The sequence below is a fragment of the Hylobates moloch genome, unplaced genomic scaffold, assembly GCF_009828535.3.
Source record: "Hylobates moloch isolate HMO894 unplaced genomic scaffold, HMol_V3 SCAFFOLD_8, whole genome shotgun sequence".
Taxonomy (NCBI): Eukaryota; Metazoa; Chordata; class Mammalia; order Primates; family Hylobatidae; genus Hylobates; species Hylobates moloch.
Window position 1 is genome coordinate 51,305,249 of NW_026652283.1, and position 22,102 is coordinate 51,327,350.

The following is a 22,102-nucleotide window of genomic DNA, read 5'->3' on the forward strand; positions in this document are numbered from 1 at the left end:
GAGAGACTCCTCCCAAACTCATTTTATGAGGTCAGCATCATCCTGACACCAAAACCTGGCAGAGACACAACAAAAAATGAAAGCTTCAGGACAGTATCACTGATGAACATGGACGCAAAAATCCTTAACAAAATACTAGCAAACCAAATCCAGCAACATATCCAAAAGCTAATCCTTCATGATCAAGTGGACTTTATCCCTGGGGTGCAAGGTTGGTTTAATATATACAAATCAATTAATTGATTTACCACATAAACAGAACTATAAGCAAAAACCACATGATCATTTCAACAGATACAGAAAAGGCTTTCAATAAAATTCAACATGCTTCACGTTAAAAACCCTCAACAGGCCGGGTGTGGTGGCTCACGCCTATGATCCCAGCACTTTGGGAAGCCAAGGCAGGTGGATCACTTGAGGTCAGGAGTTTGAGACCAGCCTGGCCAATATAGTGAAACCCCATCTCTACTAAAAATACAAAAATTAGCTGGCCGTGGTGGCCCATGCCTATAGTCCCAGCTACTTGGGAGGCTAAGGCAAGAGAATCACTTGAACCCGGGAGGCGGAGGTTGCAGTGAGCCGAGATCACGCCACTGCACTCCAGCCTGAGTAACACAGTGAGACTCTGTATTAAAAAAACAAAAAAACAAAAAACCTTCAACAAACTAGGCACTGAAGAAACATACTTCAAAATATTAAGAATCATCTATGAAAAACCCACAGCCAACATCATACTGAATGAGCAAAAGTTAGAAGCATTCCCCTTGAAACCATAACAAGAAAAGGATGCCCTCTTTCACCACTCTATTCAACATACACAGCACTGGAAGTCCTAGCCAGAGCAATCAGGCAAGAGAAAGAAATAAAAGGCATCCAAATAGGAAGAGAGGAAGTCAAACTATCTCTGTTTGCAGATGATATGATAGTATACCTAGGAAACCCCACAGTATCTGTCCAAAAGCTACTAACTCTGATAAATAACTCCAGCAATGTTTCAGGATACAAAATCAATGTACGAAAATCAGTACCATTTCTATATACCTACAATGTCCAAGCTGAGAGTCAATCTAAGAACACAATCTTATTTACAGTAGCCACAAGGAAATGCAATACCTAGTAATACAGCTAACTAGGGAGGTGAAAGATCTCTACAATGAGAATTACAAAAGACTGCATGAAGATATCAGATATGACACAAAGAAATTAAAAAACATTTCATGCTCAATAGGAAGCATGAATATTATGAAAATGGCCATACTGCCCAGAGCAATTTACAGATTCAATGCTATTTCTACCAAACTACCAAGGACATTCTTCACACAATTAGAAAAGACTATTTTAAAATTCATATGGAACTAAAAAGGAGCCTGAATAGCTAAGATAATCCTAAGCAAAAACAACCTAAGCAGAAAGCTGGAGGCACCACGTTACCCAACTTCAAACTATACTACAAGGCTGCAGTAACCGTAACAGCACGTTACTGGTATAAAAACAGACACACAGACTCATGGAATGGAGAGCCCAGAAATAATGATGCACATCTACAACCATCTGATCTTCGACAAAGTTGACAAAAACAAATGAGGAAAGGCTCCCTATTCTATAAATGGTGTTGGGGTAGCTGGTTAGTCATATGCAGAAGACTGAAACTGGACCCCTTTCTCACAGCATATACAAAAATCAACTTAAGATGGATTAAAGACTCAAATGTAAAACATAAAACTATAAAAACCCTAGAAGACAACCTAGAAGATACCATTCTGGACATAGGCCCTGACAAAGATTTCATAACAAAGACGTCAAAAGCAATTCCAACAAAAACAAAAATTGACAAATGAGACCTAATTAAACTAAAGAGCTTCTGCACAGCAAAAGAAACCATCAACAGAGTAATCATACAACCTACAGAATGGGAGAAAATATCTGCAACCTACAGAATGGGAGGAGATACTTGCATCCAATAAAGGTCTAATATGCAGAATCTATAAGAAACTTAAATTAATGAGCAAAAAACAAACAACCCCATTAAAAAGTGGGCAAAGGACACAATCAGATACTTTTTGAAAGAAGCCATATATATGGCCAAAAAAGCATACACAAAATGCTCAGTATCACTAATTATCAGAGAAATGCAAGTCAAAACCACAATGAGATACCATATTATAGCAGTCAGAATGGCTGTTATTAAAAACGAAAAATAATGGGCCCAGCACAGTGGCTCATGCCTGTAATCCCAGCACTTTGGGAGGCTGAGGTGGGCGGAACACCTGAGGTCAGGAGTTCAAGACCAGCCTGGCCAACATGGTGAAAGCCCATCTCTACTAAAAATACAAAAATTAGCTGGGAGTGGTGGCGGGCGCATGTAATCCCAGCTACTCAAGAGGCTGAGGCAGGGGAATCACTTGAACCTGGGAGGCAGAGGTTGCAGTGAGCTGAGACCATGCCATTGCACTCTAGCCTGGGTGATAAGAGTGAAACTCCATCTCCAAAAAACAAACAAACAAACAAACAAAATGCCAATTATGTTTAATTTTGAAATTTCTAAACGCAAAAAAAAATTGACAGAAGGAGAGCTCTTGGGAAAAAGCAGATTATGGACAAGTTGTAGGGAAATACAGAAAAAGATTACATGTAGGTAAGTATAATAGTGAAAAATTGTGGATGTTGCTCAACTGCAAGAAACATTTTTTCTCAAGTTGATCACTGTCTTTTAATGTATAATACCATAAAAGTCCTTAGTAAAAACAATATTCTGAAAAATAAATAAATAAATAAATAATAGATGCTGGCAAGGTTGCTAAGAAAAGGGAATGCTTATACACTGTTGGTGGGAATGTAAATTAGTTCAGCCTTTGTGGAAAGCAGTTTGGCAATCTCTCAAAGAACTTAAGAAAGAATTACCATCCTACCACACAATCCCATTACTGGGTATATACACAAAGGAATATTAATCATCACACTATAAAAGACACATGTACTCATATGTTCATTGCAACACTATTCACAATAGCTAAGACATGGAATTAACCTAAATACTCATCAATGGTAGACTGGATGAAGAAAATGTCGTACATTTACACCATGGAATACACCACAGCCATAAAAAAAGAATGAGATCATGTCCTCTGCAGCAACATGGATGGAACTGGAGGGCATTATTCTAAATGAACTAACACAGGAACAGAAAACCAAATATTGCATGTTTTCACTTACAAGTGGGAGCTAAACACTGAGCACACATGGACACAAAGAAAAGGACAACAGACACTGGGGACTACTTGAGAGTGGAGAGTGGGAGGAGGGTGAAGATCAGAAAAACTATCTATCAGGTACTATGCTTATTACCTGGGTGATGAAATAATCTGCACACCATACCCCAGTGACACACAACTTACCTATATAACAAACCTGCTCATGTACCCCTGAACCTAAAATAAACTTTAAAATAAATAAAATAAATAATCATTAGGGCAAACACTCATTAACATCTAATTAATAAAATTTTTAAAATAAAAAACAAAAGCACTTTGGGATAAGGCTACTCAAGAACAAGAAATGATTTAATAGCAAAGACTACAAGACAATGCCCACTGGCTTTCCCTATGTACTAGTCTGACATCACTAACTGAAAGATGTAACTCCTGTATATCTTGCTACTTATAGACATAAGTTTACATTTAAAATGCTTTAACATAACACCTACAATTAAAAAAGAATTATAAATATGTGAGTATTTTGAGGATCTGGACAAAGGATTCCAGGAAGCTCAGCTGGGGAAAATTGTTTGAGCCTAGGAGTTTGAGGCTTCAGTGGGGCATGACTGCATCACTGCATTCTAGCCTAGGCGACAGAGTGAGACTCTGTTTTTACTTTAAGTACAACATTTAAAAATGTGACATCAGATTCAGCCATCCCACTTCTGAGTCTATAGCCAAAGTAATTAAAATGTGTTGAAGAGATGTCTGCACTTCCGTGTTCGTTGCAGGATTATTCACGATAGCCAAGAGATAAGAACAATCTATGTGACCGTCAATAGATGAACGGATATAGGGTGAGCTCCGTGGATAAAGGGGAAATATCAATCAGAGGGTCTCTTTGATCAGTTAGATAGAAGGAAAATATTCTGGTGATCTAATGCACAGTAAGGTGAATACAGTTAAGAAATAATGTTATCACTCAAAATTGCTAAACGGGTGGATTTTAAGTCTCACCACAAAGAAATGGTAAGTATATGAGATGATAGATATGAATTTGCTCATTCTACAATGTACACATGTATTGAAACATCATATTGTACCTCATAAACATATACACTTATTAAACATCAATTTAAAAATCTAAAGCTGAATTAAAGAATATTTCTAATGCACAAATAAAAATAAACTATGCACATTGAGACCACAGTTGGAGATTCAGGTTTTAAAATGACCCAATAATAAATTATTTGGGGAGTACACAATTGATGGCATGGAGGCAACAGACATCACTTTGCAGGTGGACTAAGCAATACTACTAACACATAACATTTGCTGTCTTTCTTCCCCCAAAATACAAGCTATAATCAATTGCATTGTCATTTCATGCTCATAGCATCTTTCAAGACACACAAAATTGTCACTCTTTCCTTCTTTTCACATGTACTAATAACAGAAGAACATTTAACTGGTATTTATTATTCATAAAGCATGGCTGAGGCATGTGGGGGAGGGATAAGGCATTTGCCAAACACTACAGCTAGTAAGAGTCACAGAGTCAAGATCAGAATCTAAATTTATAGATTCAGGACAAAACGTGGTTTGAAATAACCTGAACTACTTTTTCAGACTGAAAATGCACTTGCTAAATGTTTTAAATCTTTCCATATTCAACCTGATTTCTTAAAAACTAAAATAGTATCCAATATAATAAAAGTAGCTTTAAGAAAGCTCAAAAAGAGAAAAAATAAGATAAATGGTTCAAATAATAACAGACCTATTTTTCTTCTATATCTCAAAAATAAAATTAAAGCTATGCCTACTAGGCTCCAGTAAATTAGGTTTGTTAACAGCACTGACTTAACAAACTTTATTAAACAAACAGCTGCATGTTAGGTTCAATCTATTGCTAGATCTTAGAGACCTAACAATATACAATAATCCCTACCCTCAAAGAGATTACAATACTTCACATCAGACAGCATTTTATAGGAGGACAAATGCTTTAAAATAATTCTTTAAATTTATTCAAGATAAGAAAACAGAATTCAGGTTTTGGGTATTGAAATGAAACTGCAATAAGGACCCTAAAAACATTAACAACCCAGTGAAATTACCACTAGATGTCACTGTGATCCAAAGTTCTTAGCTGCCTTTGGGCTCGCTTTCAAACCTTGTTGCATCTTCCTGGTAATAACGTGGAAAAGGTGCATAATCTGATTGAGCATCTCTTTGCATTGTATTATTTATATGTATACAGCTACAGAAAAAATATTATTTATATAATTCCAGTAACACTGAAATGAGTTATATCTATAATAATTCTATTGCTGGTCACATAAACTTCAATGAGTGTACATTTTTAAAATTTCCTATGATGGATGAATATATACACATATATTCATATACTCATTTATTGAGCCATTTGTTTCCTCAACAAGCACTACTCTGTGCCAAACACTGTGCTAGAATAAAGAATCTAGAGAGGAATAAGACCTGCTCTCTAAGCGTGAGGAGTTAACATTCACAAGGAAAACCTGAAACACAAAGGGTAAGATGTGTTAAATCCATGTTTAAAGCATATACAAAATTTTATGGGATCATAGGGGATGATTCAACTTAACTGTATGTCCAGAAAGGTTAGGAAAGGCTTCATAGAAGAGGAAATATTTACATGGGATCTTGGAAGCTGTGTAGGAGTTTTCTAGAAAGCTAAAGCAAGAAAAGGTCTATCAAACAGAATAGGGGAAATACAGAGCCACTGAAAGGCACATGAGGAGATGTGTGTTTTAGAAAAATCACTACAGGGCAACTATATAGAAAAGATGGACTAAAGGAAGAAAGAAACGAACATATGGAAATCAGGGGAATTATTTTAATTCATGAAAGAAATTCTTGAACTGTAACAAAGGGGGATGAAAAATAAAGGACAGATTCAGTCATAATGTGATAGAATTCACAAAACTTTATTGACTAAATGCAGTGAAGTCAGAAAAAAATTCTATCAAGTCTAAGTATTATCCTTAAGTATGCCTTCCATAGTTACACATACAAACATGCCAACAGGGAAAACAGAGAAAGTATATAACATGATTCTCTGCCTGCCATAATACTCATAATAAGGCAATAACTATAATCCAGAACAAATAAAACTGGAACAGCTAGAAGAAGCAGGAGCAAGTACATATCATATAATAACAATATCTGATTTAAAATTCATTTTGAGTCAAACTGTGTTTATAGTATGTCCATAACTATGAAGAATATGACTGGCAATATTTTAAAGCTTTATCATAGAAGTATATGAAAGAACTTCCAGGAATCACTTTTCGTAAACTTTTGGTTTTATCATCCACTGTAAAAGCTAACTTATGCTCAAGTATGATAGAGTAGGAACAGTCAAGCTGTCATTCGGTTTGAAAACAAATACAATTAAGACAGCTACAGACACATTATAAATACAACTGGACTCAAAATGAATTTTAAACCAATATGTATCTACTCCTGCTTCTAGCTCTTCCAGTTTTATTTGTTCTGGATTATAGTTTTACCTTATTATGAATCATATGGCAGGCAGAGAATCATGTTATATACCTTCTCTCTGATATATTTAAAGTGTAACATTAACATATATAATCCAGAGAAGCCAGCCATTTCTGATCACCACACTTGAAATAAGCAGAGGATTTTTTTCTTAGTTGAAAAAATACTTAATGTGATCAAAATATCCATGAAGTTCCACCATACACAAAATAGTCCATCAAAAAAAAGAACCAGGGTTTTTTGAGGTGATACACTATTCACTCACATGAATCAGACACATGAAACAAGATGGCAGTTAAAATTTATTTAATATATAATTGCATTCCAGTTTTCTTAAAACAAAAAAAAATCTGAGGTAATTTTAAGATTTAAAAGAAAAAGTGTGATGTGAAACTAAATTTGCCCCCCTTGGATAATAAAAATATTTGTCATTAAACTAAGAAAGTAAAGGCTAAATCTTATCCCTTTCAGTGGTTCCCGACTAATAAACCCGAGATGCCTTAGCAATACTACTAAAAATCCATACGAACAAGAAGCATCATCAATTCTGACCAATTAATATTGTAAAGATAAATAACATTACTTTTAAAATGTCAACAGAGGAGGTTTGGTGATTTAAAAAAAAAAATACAGAATCAGCCAGTGTAAGTAGCTCATACCTGTAATCCCAGCACTTTGGGAGACTGAGGCAGGAGGACTGCTTGAGCCCAAGAGTTTAAGACCAGCCTGGGCAACATAGTGAGACCCCATCTATAAAAATGATAATAATAAAAAATTAAATAATATAGGCTGTCAAGTTGGCTCACACCTGTAATCCCAGTGCTTTAGGAGGCCAAGGAAGGAGAATCACATGAGGCCAGGAGTTCAAGAACAGCCTGGGCAACAAAATGAGACCCCATTTCTTCAAAAAGTGAAAAAAAAAAAAATTAGCCAAACGTGGTGGTGTGCGCCTGTAGTCTCAGCACTCAGGAAGCTGAGGTGGGTGGGAGGATCACTTGAGCCTAGGAGTTCAAGCTTAACAGTGAACTATGGTTGTATCACTACATTCCAACCTGGGTGACACAGCAAGACTCTGTCATTTAAGAGAAAAAAATCATTTTAAGTCACATGAATTCAAAAACGCCATAGTGAATTTGTAACTGCATTTCACTATTATATATTTCCTAAGTAAATACTATAAAAATATTTTTTCAAAGAGACCTTAAATTGGAAAAAAATGAAAAAACACAGATATGGCAAACTATACCAGAGGTATCCTCAATGTAGCTAAGAAAATTTGATAAGTTTGGACAATCAACCTGAAATAAGAATGCAGATGGCTACCAAATTAGAAAAAAGATTTCCAGCCTGTTATGAGGCCTAAATTCGAAATGACCTTTGGAACCTGAATTCATTTTAAGAAAAAAAAAAAAGGAAATTCAGAAAGGATCAGGAATATGGCTAAAATTTTAAAGATTAACCAGATTAAGTGATGGCAAGGAAAGGGAGTAACTGGAACCTTGTTCTACTGGTGGAAAGTGAATTGGTTCAACGATTTTATAAAAATGTTTTGCTACACCTGCTAACTCTAAACAAACATATATCTTTATGCTATGATTCAGTAGCTCCACTTGAAGGTCAGCAGAAGAATGTTTATGTACGCCAAAAACATGTACAAGAATGTTCACAGCAGCTTGATAACACTAGAAAGAATCCAAATATCTATCACCAGTAGAATGGGTAATTTACGGTATTTTCATATAATAGAATTCTACATAGCAATTAGAATGAATGAATTACTGAATCTCAAAGACATAATATTGAGTGAAAGAAGTTAAACACAGTATACAATGTATGATTTCAATTATACGAAGGTCAAAATACACAAATGCAATCCAAGGTGACAAAGGTCAAAACAGTGGTTTCAGAAGGGAGATTAAATAGCTAGTGGGGGAATGAGAGAGGCTTCTGAGGTGCAAGAAATATTTTCTATCTGGATCTGGGTGGTGGTGGTTCCAAGGGTATAAACTTAATATTTACATATAATTGACTCTTGAATAATGGGGGTGGGGAGGTTAGGGTACCAACCCTTCCACACAGTCAAAAATCTAGGTATAGCTTTTGACTCTCCAAAAACTTACTAATGGCCTACTGTTGACCAGAAATCTTACTGATAACATAAACCATTGATTAACAAATCTTTTGTACATTATGTACATTATATATACATTACCCACAATAAACTAGAGAAAAGAAAATGTTATTAAGAAATCCAAAATATATTTACTATTCATTAAGTGAAAGTGGATCATCTTTCTCACTGTCTTCATGTTGAACAGACTGAAGAGAAGGAGGAAGGGGAGGGGTTGGTCTTGCTATCTCAGGGCTGGCAGAGACAGTAGAAAATTTGCTTGTGCCCAGGAGTTCAAGGCTACAGTAAACTAAGAGTGTGCCACTGCACTTCAGCCTGACTGACAGAGCAAGACCATCCCTTAAAAAAGCAAAACAACACACACACACACACACACACACACACACACAATACAGCTTGCCACATCGATTAACTTCCTTTCATGAAAAGTTTTGCTGTAACATATGATGCTGTCTGATAGTATTACCCACACTAGAACTTCTTTTACAGTTGGAGTCAATTCTCTCAAACCCTGCCACTGTTTTATCAATTAAGTTTATGTCACATTCTAAATCCTTTTTTGTCATTTCAACCATGTTTATGCATAGCATCTTCATCAGCAATAGATTACATCTCAAGAAACCGCTTTGTTTGCTCTTCCATCCAAGTTTTATGAGACTGCAGCAATTCAGTCACGACTTCAGGCTCCTCTTCTAATTCTTTTGCTATTTCTACCACATCCGCAGTTACTTCCTCCACTAAAGTCCTGAACTCCTCAAAGTCATCCATGAAGGTTGAAATCAGCTTCTTCCAAACTCCTATTAATGTTGACCTCCTCCCATGAATCATGAGTGTTCTTCATGGCATCTTAGAATGGTGAGTCCTTTCTAGATGGTTTTCAATGTACTTTGCCAAAATCCATCAGAAGAATCACTACATATGGCAGCTATAGCCTTATGAAATGTATTTCTTGAATAACAAGACTTGAAATTTGAAATTATTCCATGATCTATGGGCTGCAGAACTGATACTGTGTTAGCAGGCAGGAAGACAATATCAATCTCCCTGTATATATTGATATCTAAATATATATTTAGATATGAGATAAATATATAAAATTATATACAAAATACTCTATAAAATATATAAATGAATACAAAATTTTAAAAAATATAATTTGTGACACCAATAACAAAAAAAAGTTTGGGGGTGGAGGGAAGTAAAAGAGTATTTGTATGTGATTGAAGTTAGATTGTTATCAGCTTAAAACAGATTCATATAACTATAAGATGTCTCACGGAAATCGCAGATGATACATTTTTTAAAAATTAGAAAAGAGCTGGGTGCAGTGGTGCACACCTGTCATCCCAGCTACTCAGGAGGCTGAGGCAGAAGGATCACTTGAACCAGGGAATTCAAGACCAGCCTGGGCCACTTAGTGAGAGCCTGTCTCTTAAAAAAAAGAAAAAGAAAAAAAAGGAATCAAAGCATATCACTACAAGCATGCATGCACAGACACACACACACACAGACACACACACACACACATACACAGAGGACATAAAAGAGGAAGTGTAGGGGGATCTACAAGAAAGAAAACATATAAGAAAATGTTCACAGTAAGTCCTTTCCTATCAGTAATTGCTTTAAATTTAAATGGATTAAACTTCCCAACCAAAAGATATAAAGTAGGTGAATGGATATAAAAACAAGATCTAATTCCTTCCTTCCTTCCTCCCTCCCTCCCTCTCCCTCTCCCCCTCTCTCCCTCTCTCTCTCTCTCTTTCTTTCTTTCTTTTTCCTTCTGTGGCCCAGGCTGGAATCTAGTCGGCTCACTGCAGACCCCCTGCCTCCGGCTCCCGTGATTGTCCTGCCTCGGCCTGCAGGCTACCTGGGATTGCCGGCGAGCGCCACCACCGCTGCCTGCTTTTTCTCCTTTGGCTGGAGGCGCGGTTTCGCCATGTTGGTCAGGCTGGTCTGCAGCTCCTGACCCCGAGTGCTCTGCCCGCCTCGGCCTCCCGAGGTGCTGGGACTGCAGACGGAGTCTCGCTTACTCGGTGCTCAGTGTTGCCCGGGCTGGAGTGCGGTGGCGTGGTCTTGGCTCGCTGCAGCCTCCGTCTCCCAGCCGCCTGCCTTGGCCTCCCAGGGTGCTGGGATTGCAGCCCCTGCCCGGCCGCCGCCCCGTCTGGGAGGTGGGGAGCGTCTCTGCCCGGCCACCCATCGGCCACCCATCGTCTGGGAAGTGAGGAGCGCCTCTGCCCGGCCACCTATCGTCTGGGAAGTGAGGAGCGCCTCTGCCCGGCCGCCCCGTCTGGGAAGTGAGGAGCGCCTCTGCCTGGCCACCCATCGTCTGGGAAGTGAGGAGGGCCTCTGCCCGGCCGCCCCATCTGGGAAGAAGTGAGGAGCGCCTCTGCCCGGCCACCCATCGTCTGGGAAGTGAGGAGCGCCTCTGCCTGGCCACCCATCGTCTGGGAAGTGAGGAGCGCCTCTGCCCGGCCGCCCCGTCTGGGAAGAAGTGAGGAGCGCCTCTGCCCGGCTGCCCCGTCTGGGAAGTGAGGAGCGCCTCTGCCCGGCCGCCCCGTCTGGGAAGAAGTGAGGAGCGCCTCTGCCCGGCCGCCCCGCCTGGGAAGTGAGGAGCGCCTCTGCCCGGCTGCCCCGTCTGGGATGTGGGGAGCACCTCTGCCTGACCACCCCGTCTGGGAGGTCTACCACGGAGGCCAGAAGCAATGTGGGGGCTGGACGTGGTGGCTCACGCCTGTAGTCCCGGCGCTCTGGGAGGCCGAGGCGGGTTGATCATTTCAGGCTAGGAGTTCGAGACCAGCCTGGCCAACATGGTGAAACAAACGAAAAATACAACAGACAAACCAACCAACCAACCCAGCGACAACAAAACAGGTCTACCCTGGAGTCATACTCCAATTTTTTCTATTTTCCTCCCTTTCTGATCCTTTATCCCACTTTCTTTTTCTTCCTCTTCCTTCTCCTTCTTTTTTGTCAAATAGAGGATTGAGTTATTATCATTGATCCATACAAAGTCCCTCTCTCATTCATTTTCTTTAATTCCCACTCCCCATTTCTATTCCCCGTCTTCCCATGTGCAACCTTCCTAATATGTTTGATACGCATCTTTTTGTTTGTATGTATTTTTAGAAAATGTTTATTGTTTTGTGTGCAAAAAAAATTAAAAAAAAAAAAACAAGATCTAATTATATGCTGATTACAATAGACTCACTTTAGATTTATGGACATGCAAAGTCTGAAAATGAAAAGACAGAAAAAGATACCCCAATGTATAGCTGGGGAATTCATGTGGAGGTCAGAGTGGAAGCAGGTGTGAGAGGGTCCAGCAAAAGGAAACATAGCTGCCAAAGGGTTTTAGCCCATCAGCAAGTTTGACCTGGCCTTAGCCATAGCAGAAAGTATGGTGAACTCTGCCTCATATAATGTGGATGCTGGGTACAGAGCTATCATCTTTGACCGATCCCATGGAGCACACAACACTGGTAGAGACAGGGACTCACCTTCTCATCCCCTGGGTACGGAAACCAATGATCTTTGACTGTCACTCTTGACCACACAACATGCCAATCATCACTGGTAGCAAAAATTTACAGAATGTCAGTGTCATACTGCACATCCTCTTTCAGCCTGTCTCTAGCCAGCTTCCTCACATCTTCATCAGCATCAGAGAGCATTATGATGAGCATATGCTGCCACCTATCATCACAGAAATCCTCAAGTCAGTGGTGACTTGCTGTGATGCTGGAGAACAAATCACCCCGAGAGAGCTGGTCTCCACACAGGCGAGTGATGGACTTACAGAGTGAGCAGCCACCTTTGGGTTTATCCTGGATAACGTGTCCTTGATGCATCTTACCTTCAGGAGGAGTCACAGAAGTGGTGGAAGCCAAACACATGGCTCAGCAGGAAGCAGAGAGGGCCAGAATTGTGGTGGAAAAGGCTGAGCAGCAGGAACAGGAGGTCATCATCTCTGCCGAGGGTGACTCCAAGGCAGCTTAGCTGATTGCCAACTCATTGGCCACTGTGGGTGACAGCCTGATTGAACTGTGCAAGCTGGGAGTCACAGAGGACATTGAGTACCAGCTCTCACACTCTCAGAACATCATTTACCTGCTGCCAGGGTAGTCAATACTCCTCCAGGTGCCCCGGTGAGGGTCTACCCTGCCTGTACCTCTTTGGCCAACTAGGCCAGAGCCTCAGTGATTCTTACCACCACCTTCTTTCTGCCTCCACCGCAGAAATCACTGTGAAATTTCATGATTGGCTTAAAGTGAAGGAAATAAAAGTAAAATCACTTCAAAAAGAAAAAGAAAAAAAAAGATACTCCATGGGAATGGTAATAAAAAGAAAGTAGGGGGTGCCATATTTATATCAAACGAAATAGAGTTTAAGTAAAAAACTGTCACAGGAGATAAAGAAAGACATTATATAATGATAAAATGGTCAATTCACCAGGAAGATATCCACAAATATATATGCATCCAATACTAAAGTACCCAAATATATGAAGAAAACATTGACAAAACTAAAGGGAAAAACAGACACCAACATAATTATAGTGGGAGATTTCAACACCCCATTTTCCATAACGAATAGAAATATCCAGACCAGATGATCAATATGGAGACTGAAGACTTGAACAATGCTATCAACCAAATAGATCTAACAGACATATACTGAACATCCATTCTACCACAGCAGAATACACACTCTTCTCAAGTGCAGAGAATATTCTATGATATAGCACATATTACGCCATAAAAAAGTCTTAAACTTAAGATGACTGAAATCATATTAAGTATCCTTCCCAACCAAAATAAAATAAAGCAAAAACTAAACAATAACAGAAGGAAAACTGGAAAAGTCACAGATACAGTCATGCTCCTCATAACAATGTTTCCATCAACAATGACCACATATATTACACCAAGGTGGTCCTGAGCTGAATAACTCCTATCATCTAGTGACATCTTAGCCACTGTAACGTTGTAGCACATTATTCACAAATTTTTGGTGATGCTGGTATAAACAAACCTACTTCACTGCCAGTAATATAAAAGTATAGCACATAGAATCGTATATAGTACATAATACTTGATAATGACAATAAACAACTATGTTACTGGTTTATGTATTCACTATACTATACTTTTTATTGTTATTTTAAAGTATACACTTTCTTTTTTTTTTTTTTAAGTTAACGGTAAAACAGGCTCAGGCTAGTCCTTCAGGAAGTATTCTAAAGGTATCATTACCCATAGCAGATGACACCTCTATGTCTGTTACTGCCTCTGAAAACCTTCCAGTGGGACAAGATGTGGAAGTGGAAAACAGTGATATTGATGATCCTGACCCTGTGTAGGCCTAGGTAATGTGTGTGTTTGTGTCTTAGTTTTTAATAAAAAAGTTTTAAAAGTTAAAAAATAATAATTAAAAATTTTCAAAACAAAAAAGCTTACAGAAAAAGGATATAAAGAAAAAAACATTTGTACAACTGTACAATGTGTGTTTTCAGCAAGGTGTTATAAAAATGTCAAAAAGTTTTTTATTTTTATTTTTTAAAGTAGAGACAAGATCTCGTTATGTTACCCAGGCTGGTCTCAAATTCCTGGGCTCCAGCAATCCTCCCACCTAGGCCTCCCAAAGTGCTGGGATTACTGGCATGAGCTACTGTGCCCATCCTCAAAAAGTTTTAAAAGTTTTAAAATTTATAAAGTAAAAAAGTTACAGTAAGCTAAGATTAATTCGTTATTAAAGAAATATATTTTTTAATAAATTTAGTGTAGCCTAGGAGTACAGTGCTTATAAAGTCTGCATCAGTGTACAGTAATGTCCTAAGTCTTCACATTCACTCACTGCTCACTCATTGAGAGCAACTTCCAGTACTGCACACTCCATTCATAGTAAGCATCCTATTAAAGTGTTACTTTTTATACCATATTTTAATATACAGAAATAATAGGAAAAAAATCAATACTAAGAATTTTTTTAAAGATCAAGTTCATCAACCTTTATCTAGAGTAAGAAAAAAACAGAAAAATTAAATAAAAAATAATTATAAGAGACTACTATGAAAAATCATATGCCAACAAATTAGATAACATAGAAGAAATGGATAAATTCCTAGAAACATACAACCTACCAAGACTGAATCGTGAAGAAACAGAAAATCTGAACAGATATACAACTAGTCTGTTATAGAGAGTGAATCAGTAATCAAAAACCTCCCAACAAAGAAACATGCAGATGGTAACATTAGGGTATGTTATCGAACATTTAAAGAATTACTGCCAAGCCTTCTCACACTCTTTCGAAAAACCAAAGGAGGGAATACTTCCTAACTTCTTTATGAGGCCAGCATTACATCAATACCAAAGCCAAAGAAGCTATCAGATGAAAAGAAAACTACAGTCCAATATCCCTGATAAATACAGATGCAAAGATCCTCAACAAAATATTAGCGAAACTAAATTCAACAGCACATTAAAAGGATTACACACCATGGCAAAGTGAGATTTATCCCTGGGATGAAAGAACTCTTTAACATATAAAAATCGGCCAGGTGCGGTGGTTCACGCCTGTAATCCCAGCACTCTGGGAGGCTGAGGTGGGTGGATCACTTGAGATCAGGAGTTTGAGAACAGCCTGGCCAACATGACGAAACTCCATCTCTACTAAAAATACAAAAATTAGCCAGGCATGGTGGCTGCGTGCCTGTAACCACAGCTACTGAGGAGGGTGAGGCATGAGAATCACTTGAACCTGGGAGGCGGAGGTTGCAGTGAGTCAAGATCACACCACTGCACTCCAGCCTGGGTGACAGAGCGAGACTCCATCTCAAAAACAACAACAACAACAACAATATATGAAAATCAATCAATGTGATATACCACATTAAAAGCAAGAAGGATAAATGTCACACAATCATCTCAGTAAACAAAAAGCTTTTGACAAAAGTCAACATATTTTCATAATACTGAACTAGAAATAAAAGGAAATAACCTCTACATAATAAAAGCCATATATGAAAGTCCTACAGCTAACATCATATTCAAGGGTTAAGAACTAAAAGGTTTTCTTTTAACATCAGGAACAAGCTAGGATACCTTCTCACCACTTCTATTCAACGTAGTACTGGAAAGCCTAGCTAGAACAATTAAGCAAGAAAAACAAAAGGCATCCAAATTGGAAAGGAAGAAATACAACTATCTTTGTTTACAGACAACATGATATTATATGTAGAAAACACTAAGGATTCTACCAAAGAAAAAAAAACTGTTAGAACTAATAAATAACACAAAATTCATCAATCTTTTATAAGATGCAAAATCAACACATAAAAACTAGCTGCATTTCTATATACTAACACTGAACAATCGGAAAAGGAAATTAAGAAAACAGTCCCATTTACAGTAGCTTCAAAAAGAATAAAATGTTTATGAATAAATTTATCCAGAGACAAAAGACTTGTCCACTAAAAACTACAAAACATTGCTGAAAGAAATTAAAGAAGACACTGGAAAAGCTTCCCATGGTCATGGACTGAAAAACTTAACATTGTTAAAATGTCCATACTTTCCAAAGTGATCTGCAGATTCAATGCAATCCCTATCAAAAGGCCAACGGTATTTTTTGCAGAAATAAGGAAATAATCCTAAATATCATAAGTAACCACAAGGAACTCCAGACACAATTGTGAGAAAGAAGAACAAAGCTGGAGGCCTCCTACTTCCTAACTCCAAAACATATTACAAAGCTAGAGTAATTAGATCAGTTTGGTAGTGGCATAAAGACAGACACACCAACTAATGGAACAAAACAGAAATCCCAAAAATAAACCCACACGTATACAGTCAAATGATCTTTGACTAGAGTGCCAAGACCCCACAATGTGGAAAGGATAGTTTCTTCAACAAACGGTAGTGGAAAAACTGGATACCCACATGCAAAAGAACTTGGAACCTCAAAACATATACAAACATCATCTCACGGTATTGTGTGAATTAAGGACATAAACATAAGACTTGAAACTATACGAGCAAAGACCTTGCCACGGTCCTCCAGCCTGGGTGACAGAGCAAGACCCTGTCTCAAAAAAAAAAAAAAAAAAAAAAAAAAGACTTGAACTATAAAACTAGTAGAAGAAAGCAGAGAGGCAATGCTTTATAACACTGGTCTTGGCAATGGTTTTTTGGAAATGACTCCAAAAGCAGAGGCAATGAAAGAAAAAATAGACAAGTGAGACTTTATCAAATTAAAAAGCTTCTGCACAGAAAAGTAAACAACAGAGTAAAAAGGCAACCTACAGAATGAGAGGACGTATGTGCGAACCATATATCTAATAAGGGGTTACAATACAAAATATAGAAAAACTTCTATAACTCAACGATAAAATATCAAATAACCCATTTTTAAAAATGGACAAAGGACTTGAATAGACATTTCTCCAAAAAAGACATACAAATGGCCAACAGGTATATGAAAAGATACTCAACATCACTAATCAGACAAATATAAATCAAACCCACAATGAGCTATCACTTCACATCTTTTAAGATGGCTACTATAAAAAAAAAAGAAAAGGGAAAGAAAAGAAAAGAGAAAAGAAAGAGAAAATAATAAGCTGTTAATAAAGTTGGGGTTGGAATGTAAAATGGTGTAGCTGCTATAGAAAACAGTATGGAAGTTCCTCAAAAAATTATAAATTAAACTACCATCTAATCCAGCAATCCCACTTTTGAACATACTGCCAACAGAATTGAAAACAGGATTTCTATGAAATATCCACACTCCCATGGCTGGGCATAGTGACTCACGCCTGTAATCCCAACACTTTGGGAGTCTGAGGCGGGAGGATCACTTGAGCCCAAGAGTTCAAGACCAGCCTGGGCAAGAAAGTGAGATCCCTTCTCTACAAAGAAAAAAAAAAAAATTAGCCAGTCATGACGGCACGCGCCTATAGTCCTGCTACTCAGGAGGCCAAGGCAGGGGGACTGCTTGAGCCCAGAGTTTGAGGCTACAGTGAGCCATGATCACACCATCGCACTCCAGCCTGGGTGACAGCGTGAGACCCTCAAAAAAAAAAAAAAAAATCACATTCTCATGTTCACTGCAGCGTTATTCACAACAGTCAAAAGGTAGAAACAACCTAAATGTCCATTTATGATGTTAATGAATAAAAAAAAGTGATATATACACACAGTGGAATATTATTCAGTTTTTAAAAAGAAGAAAATCCTGATATACGCTACAATGTATATAAGCATTGAGGACATTATGCTAAGTGAAATAAGCCATCACAGCGGGCAAATACCGCATTATTCCACTTCTATGAGGTATTTATAGAAACAGAAGATAGAATGGCAGTTGCCAGGAGCTTGAGGGAGCGGAAAATGGAAAGTTGATATCCAATGGGTACAGAGTTTCAGTTATGTAAGATGAAAAAGTGCATAAACAATCTTGTGCTGTACACTTAGAAATATATTGACAGGCTAAATCTCATATTATGTGTTTTTTACCAAAATTTTTTTAAAATAAAAAACAATGTACAGGAGAATATTTGGGGGCATGGAAATGGGTACAGGGTGAAGGGGTTTATCTAGAATAATCATCTACATAGAAGAAGAAACAAGTACAAAGGCACAGACCTATTTGGTAAACTGAAATAAGTCCATTACGGCATAGGCATAGTGAACTAGGAGAGTGGTAATAGATGAAACTAGAAATGCAGGTAGGGGCTTGATCAAACAGGGACTTACAGGCCATGTTAAAGATTTGAATTATATCCTAAAATCAATGGAAAGCATTTGAATGGCTTTAAGAAAAGGAATAACACAATCTGAGTAGTGTTTGGGAATGAACTGTTAAGAGTTTAACAGCCTTGGCTGGTCGCGGTGGCTCACGCCTGTAATCCCAGCACTTTGGGAGGCCGAGGCGGGCGGATCACGAGGTCAAGAGATCGAGACCATCCTGGCTAACACGGTGAAACCCCGTCTCTACTAAAAATACAAAAAATTAGCCGGGCGTGGTTGCAGGCACCTGTAGTCCCAGCTACTCGGGAGGCTGAGGCAGGAGAATGGCGTGAATCCGGGAGGCGGAGCTTGCAGTGAGCCAAGATAGTGCCACTGCACTCTGGCCTGGGCGAAAGAGTGAGACTCCTTCTCAAAAAAAAAAAAAAAAAAAAGTTTAACAGCCTTGCTTTCCAAGACTCAATTAATGAAATAAAATTAGAAAAGGATCTCCCCTAAAAGGAATAAAGGGAAATTTCCAGAAACATCTAGAATTCAGATTTAAGGTAAACCACATTAAGAGAAAATTAATATGTGGTTCTACAATGAAAATGAATCAGATAATCTGAATCAAATATAAGTTCAACATAGTTTAACTATAGTAACTTGGTAAAGTCTGTGGCAGGCATATACTTTCACCTCCTTTTGAAAAACAGCATTTTTTCAACTGGCAGAGAGAAAAGTGATGGAAACACGTCTCATGTCTGGTTTCTTATTAAACATAGTGTGATGGTTTGACTGTATCCCCACCAAAATTCAGGTATTGTCTATGTGGTAGTATTAAAACGCAGGTCCTTTAAAAGGTGATTAGGCAATGAGAGCTTCGTTAATGGGATTAGGTGCCCTTATAAAAAGAGTTTGATGAAGGGAGTCTGTCCCTTTTGCCCTTCTGGTTTCTGCCATGTGAGGACACAATATTCCCCACTTAGGCGGATGCAGCATCAAGGTGCCATATTGTAAACAGTGAGCAGCCCTCTCCAGACACCAAAGCTTCTAAGCCTTGATCTTAGACTTCTTAGCCTCCAGAAATGTGAGAAAATAAATTTCTGTTCCTTATAAATTACCCAGTCTCAGGTATTGTTATAGCAGCACAAAAAGGATCAAGATATATCCTACGAAAAATAAGTCTCAGTTGTAAAGTGTGATATGCAATGTACTTGATTAGGGTATTTTTTTGAAGCTCTTAGATGTTTGATTTGCATCAGCCCTAAAACAGCATCATATACCATTCTACTTGCATGGAACAAAAAAATTATTCTCAAACTTACCTCAATCTCAACACAGTATTTAAAAATAAAGCACAATAATCAGTATTGGAAAGTTACCAGTTTCAACTTGCTTTTTTTCCCTTCTTGCACTGGTAGTCAACTCGAAATAAAAAAATATAAACTGAATGTTTACCTAATTATTTATTTGTGAAGGCTTTATGGCAGGAAAAACCTTACCAACAGTACAGCTGTCTTCAAGTACCACATCAACATTTCTGTCTCTGTATTCAACCCTGAAGTCCAGCATCCGAGGTTGCCTTTCTACAATCTGCCTGGATGGCATTATAGGTCGAAACGCTGAAGAAGAAGAGGAAGTAGGAGCTGAAGCTGGATGACTTGCTGGATTAAATGCAGGTCCTGGTATGGTCTCACCTCCATATTCACTAAAATGTTGACATAAAAGAAGGATTATTGTCAATTAAATCATTACAGAATACTACTAGGGACCCTCTCCATACTTGGCTTGTGTTGTTCTTCCTATCAAGTAAGTTTGCCTACATGTGTGTCAGGGCCAAACTTGAGTTCTACTTCCTCCATAAAATCTTTCCCATTGACTGAAGGCCACATTACTCTCCTTCCCATCCTTGCCTTTCTATGTTTATTAGCAGTATCACATCATTTAGCATTTAATCAGATTTTTACCTTGTGTTGTTATAATATTGGTAAAACATCATTTTTAACTCGGTAAATTAAGAACAGTGTCTTCTTCACTCACTCTTATTTACTCACTGGATCATTATTTGACTCATTAACTCTGCTTTCCACAGATTATTTTGAAACTTTTACAGTCCTTAAACCTCAATTTTTACAGTCCTTAAACCTCAATTCTCCCCAATTCTCCCTATCTCACATCTCAGTGTTAAAAGGTATCTTTTTCCATTTTGTCAAGAAAACAAAAGCCATCAAGAGAAATTTCCCTTATCTTCTTAACATCAAATCCACAAACAAGCCCACATATGCACTCTCTCTTTCTCACTTCCTATAAAATAGAGGGGATATCATTTTTTTAATCTGTTCAAAATCTAAAACAATTTTTGTTTGTTTGTTTGAGATGGGGTCTCTCTCTGTTATCCAAGCTGGACAGCAGTGGCACAATCTTGGCTCATTGCAGCCTCAAACTCCTGGACTCCAGCAATCAATCCACCCCAGCCTCCCAAGTAGCTGGGACTACACATGCATGCCACCAAGCCCCAGCTCATTTTTGTATTTTTTTGTAGAAACGGAGTCTTGTTTATGTTGCCCAGGCTAGTCTTCAACTCAAGTGATCCTCTCACCTCTGACTCCCAAACTGCTGGGATTACAGGCATGAGCCACTGTACCCAGGCTAAAACAATCTCCTCATTAGCTCTACACTAGGTATTATCCCTTTTATATCCAGTATCTTTGACATCTCTTTTTTTTCTGGATTCTTTTGAGTAACATTTAAAAACGTTCAAATCTCTCCCTTCTTAAAAAGTAAAAATGAAATCCTGGCTCTACCCACTTAATAGCTGTCCCGTTTGTAAAATGGGAACAATAATTATATTTGCACAACATCTGGTACTTAGTAAGATCCCAGACCCCCAACTCAGTATGTCCACAGCTTAGTTCATTAGTATTTCCTCAAGTCTGACCCTCTTCCATTACTCCTAGTATCAACTCAATCCAGAAACCTGTGGTGTTATCCTTGATCCCTTCTTCTCTTTCATCCCACATATCTAATCAGTCCTTTAAATTATATCTCCTAAGTATGTTTTGTATAAGTCATCCACCTTTACCCTCTGATGCCGCCACTCTAGTCCAAGCCACAATTACCTCTTGTATGAACTAATGCAATTGCCACCTAACTAATCCCTTTATATGTACTCCTGCAACACTGAATTCCATTCTATCATGCCCCTAGAGTGAAATTAAAGACACAAATGTCTTCATATCATTCGCTTTCTCAACCCTACAATTACTCTCCTTTACTCTTCAGATACTTAAAGTGGCGTATGAGGCCCTGTATGGTCTGAATCCTACCTAGCTTTCCATCTTCTTGTGCTACACTATCTCCAGCCCTCTATGCTAACAGGCACATGGTCTTTCATTTCTTCTCTCACCTTAATCATTCCCATTTCACAGAGGAACACAGGCTATTCCCTCTAAGAATATCCTTTCCTCCATTACTCATCCACTTCTATCTTTCTTCTAACAAAT

At 38.2% G+C, this 22,102-nt stretch overlaps 1 protein-coding gene and 1 pseudogene across 4 annotated transcripts in view; one reads left to right on the forward strand and one right to left on the reverse strand.

The window, feature by feature from the left end:
* The window catches only part of FAF1 (Fas associated factor 1), a 523,525-nt gene that overhangs the window by 335,900 nt on the left and 165,523 nt on the right, over window positions 1-22,102 (reverse strand). For all 4 annotated transcript variants that reach the window (XR_009214639.1, XR_009214638.1, XM_032160807.2 and 1 more), the window contains exon 4: window positions 20,102-20,307. Coding sequence is in view for 2 of the 4 variants with exons in the window: in XM_032160807.2 (XP_032016698.1) it covers window positions 20,102-20,307 (206 nt within the window). In the remaining 2 variants the exon portion in view is untranslated. The remainder of the gene's footprint in view (window positions 1-20,101; window positions 20,308-22,102) is intronic.
* LOC131384110 (prohibitin 1-like) lies at window positions 3,946-13,417 on the forward strand (annotated as a pseudogene).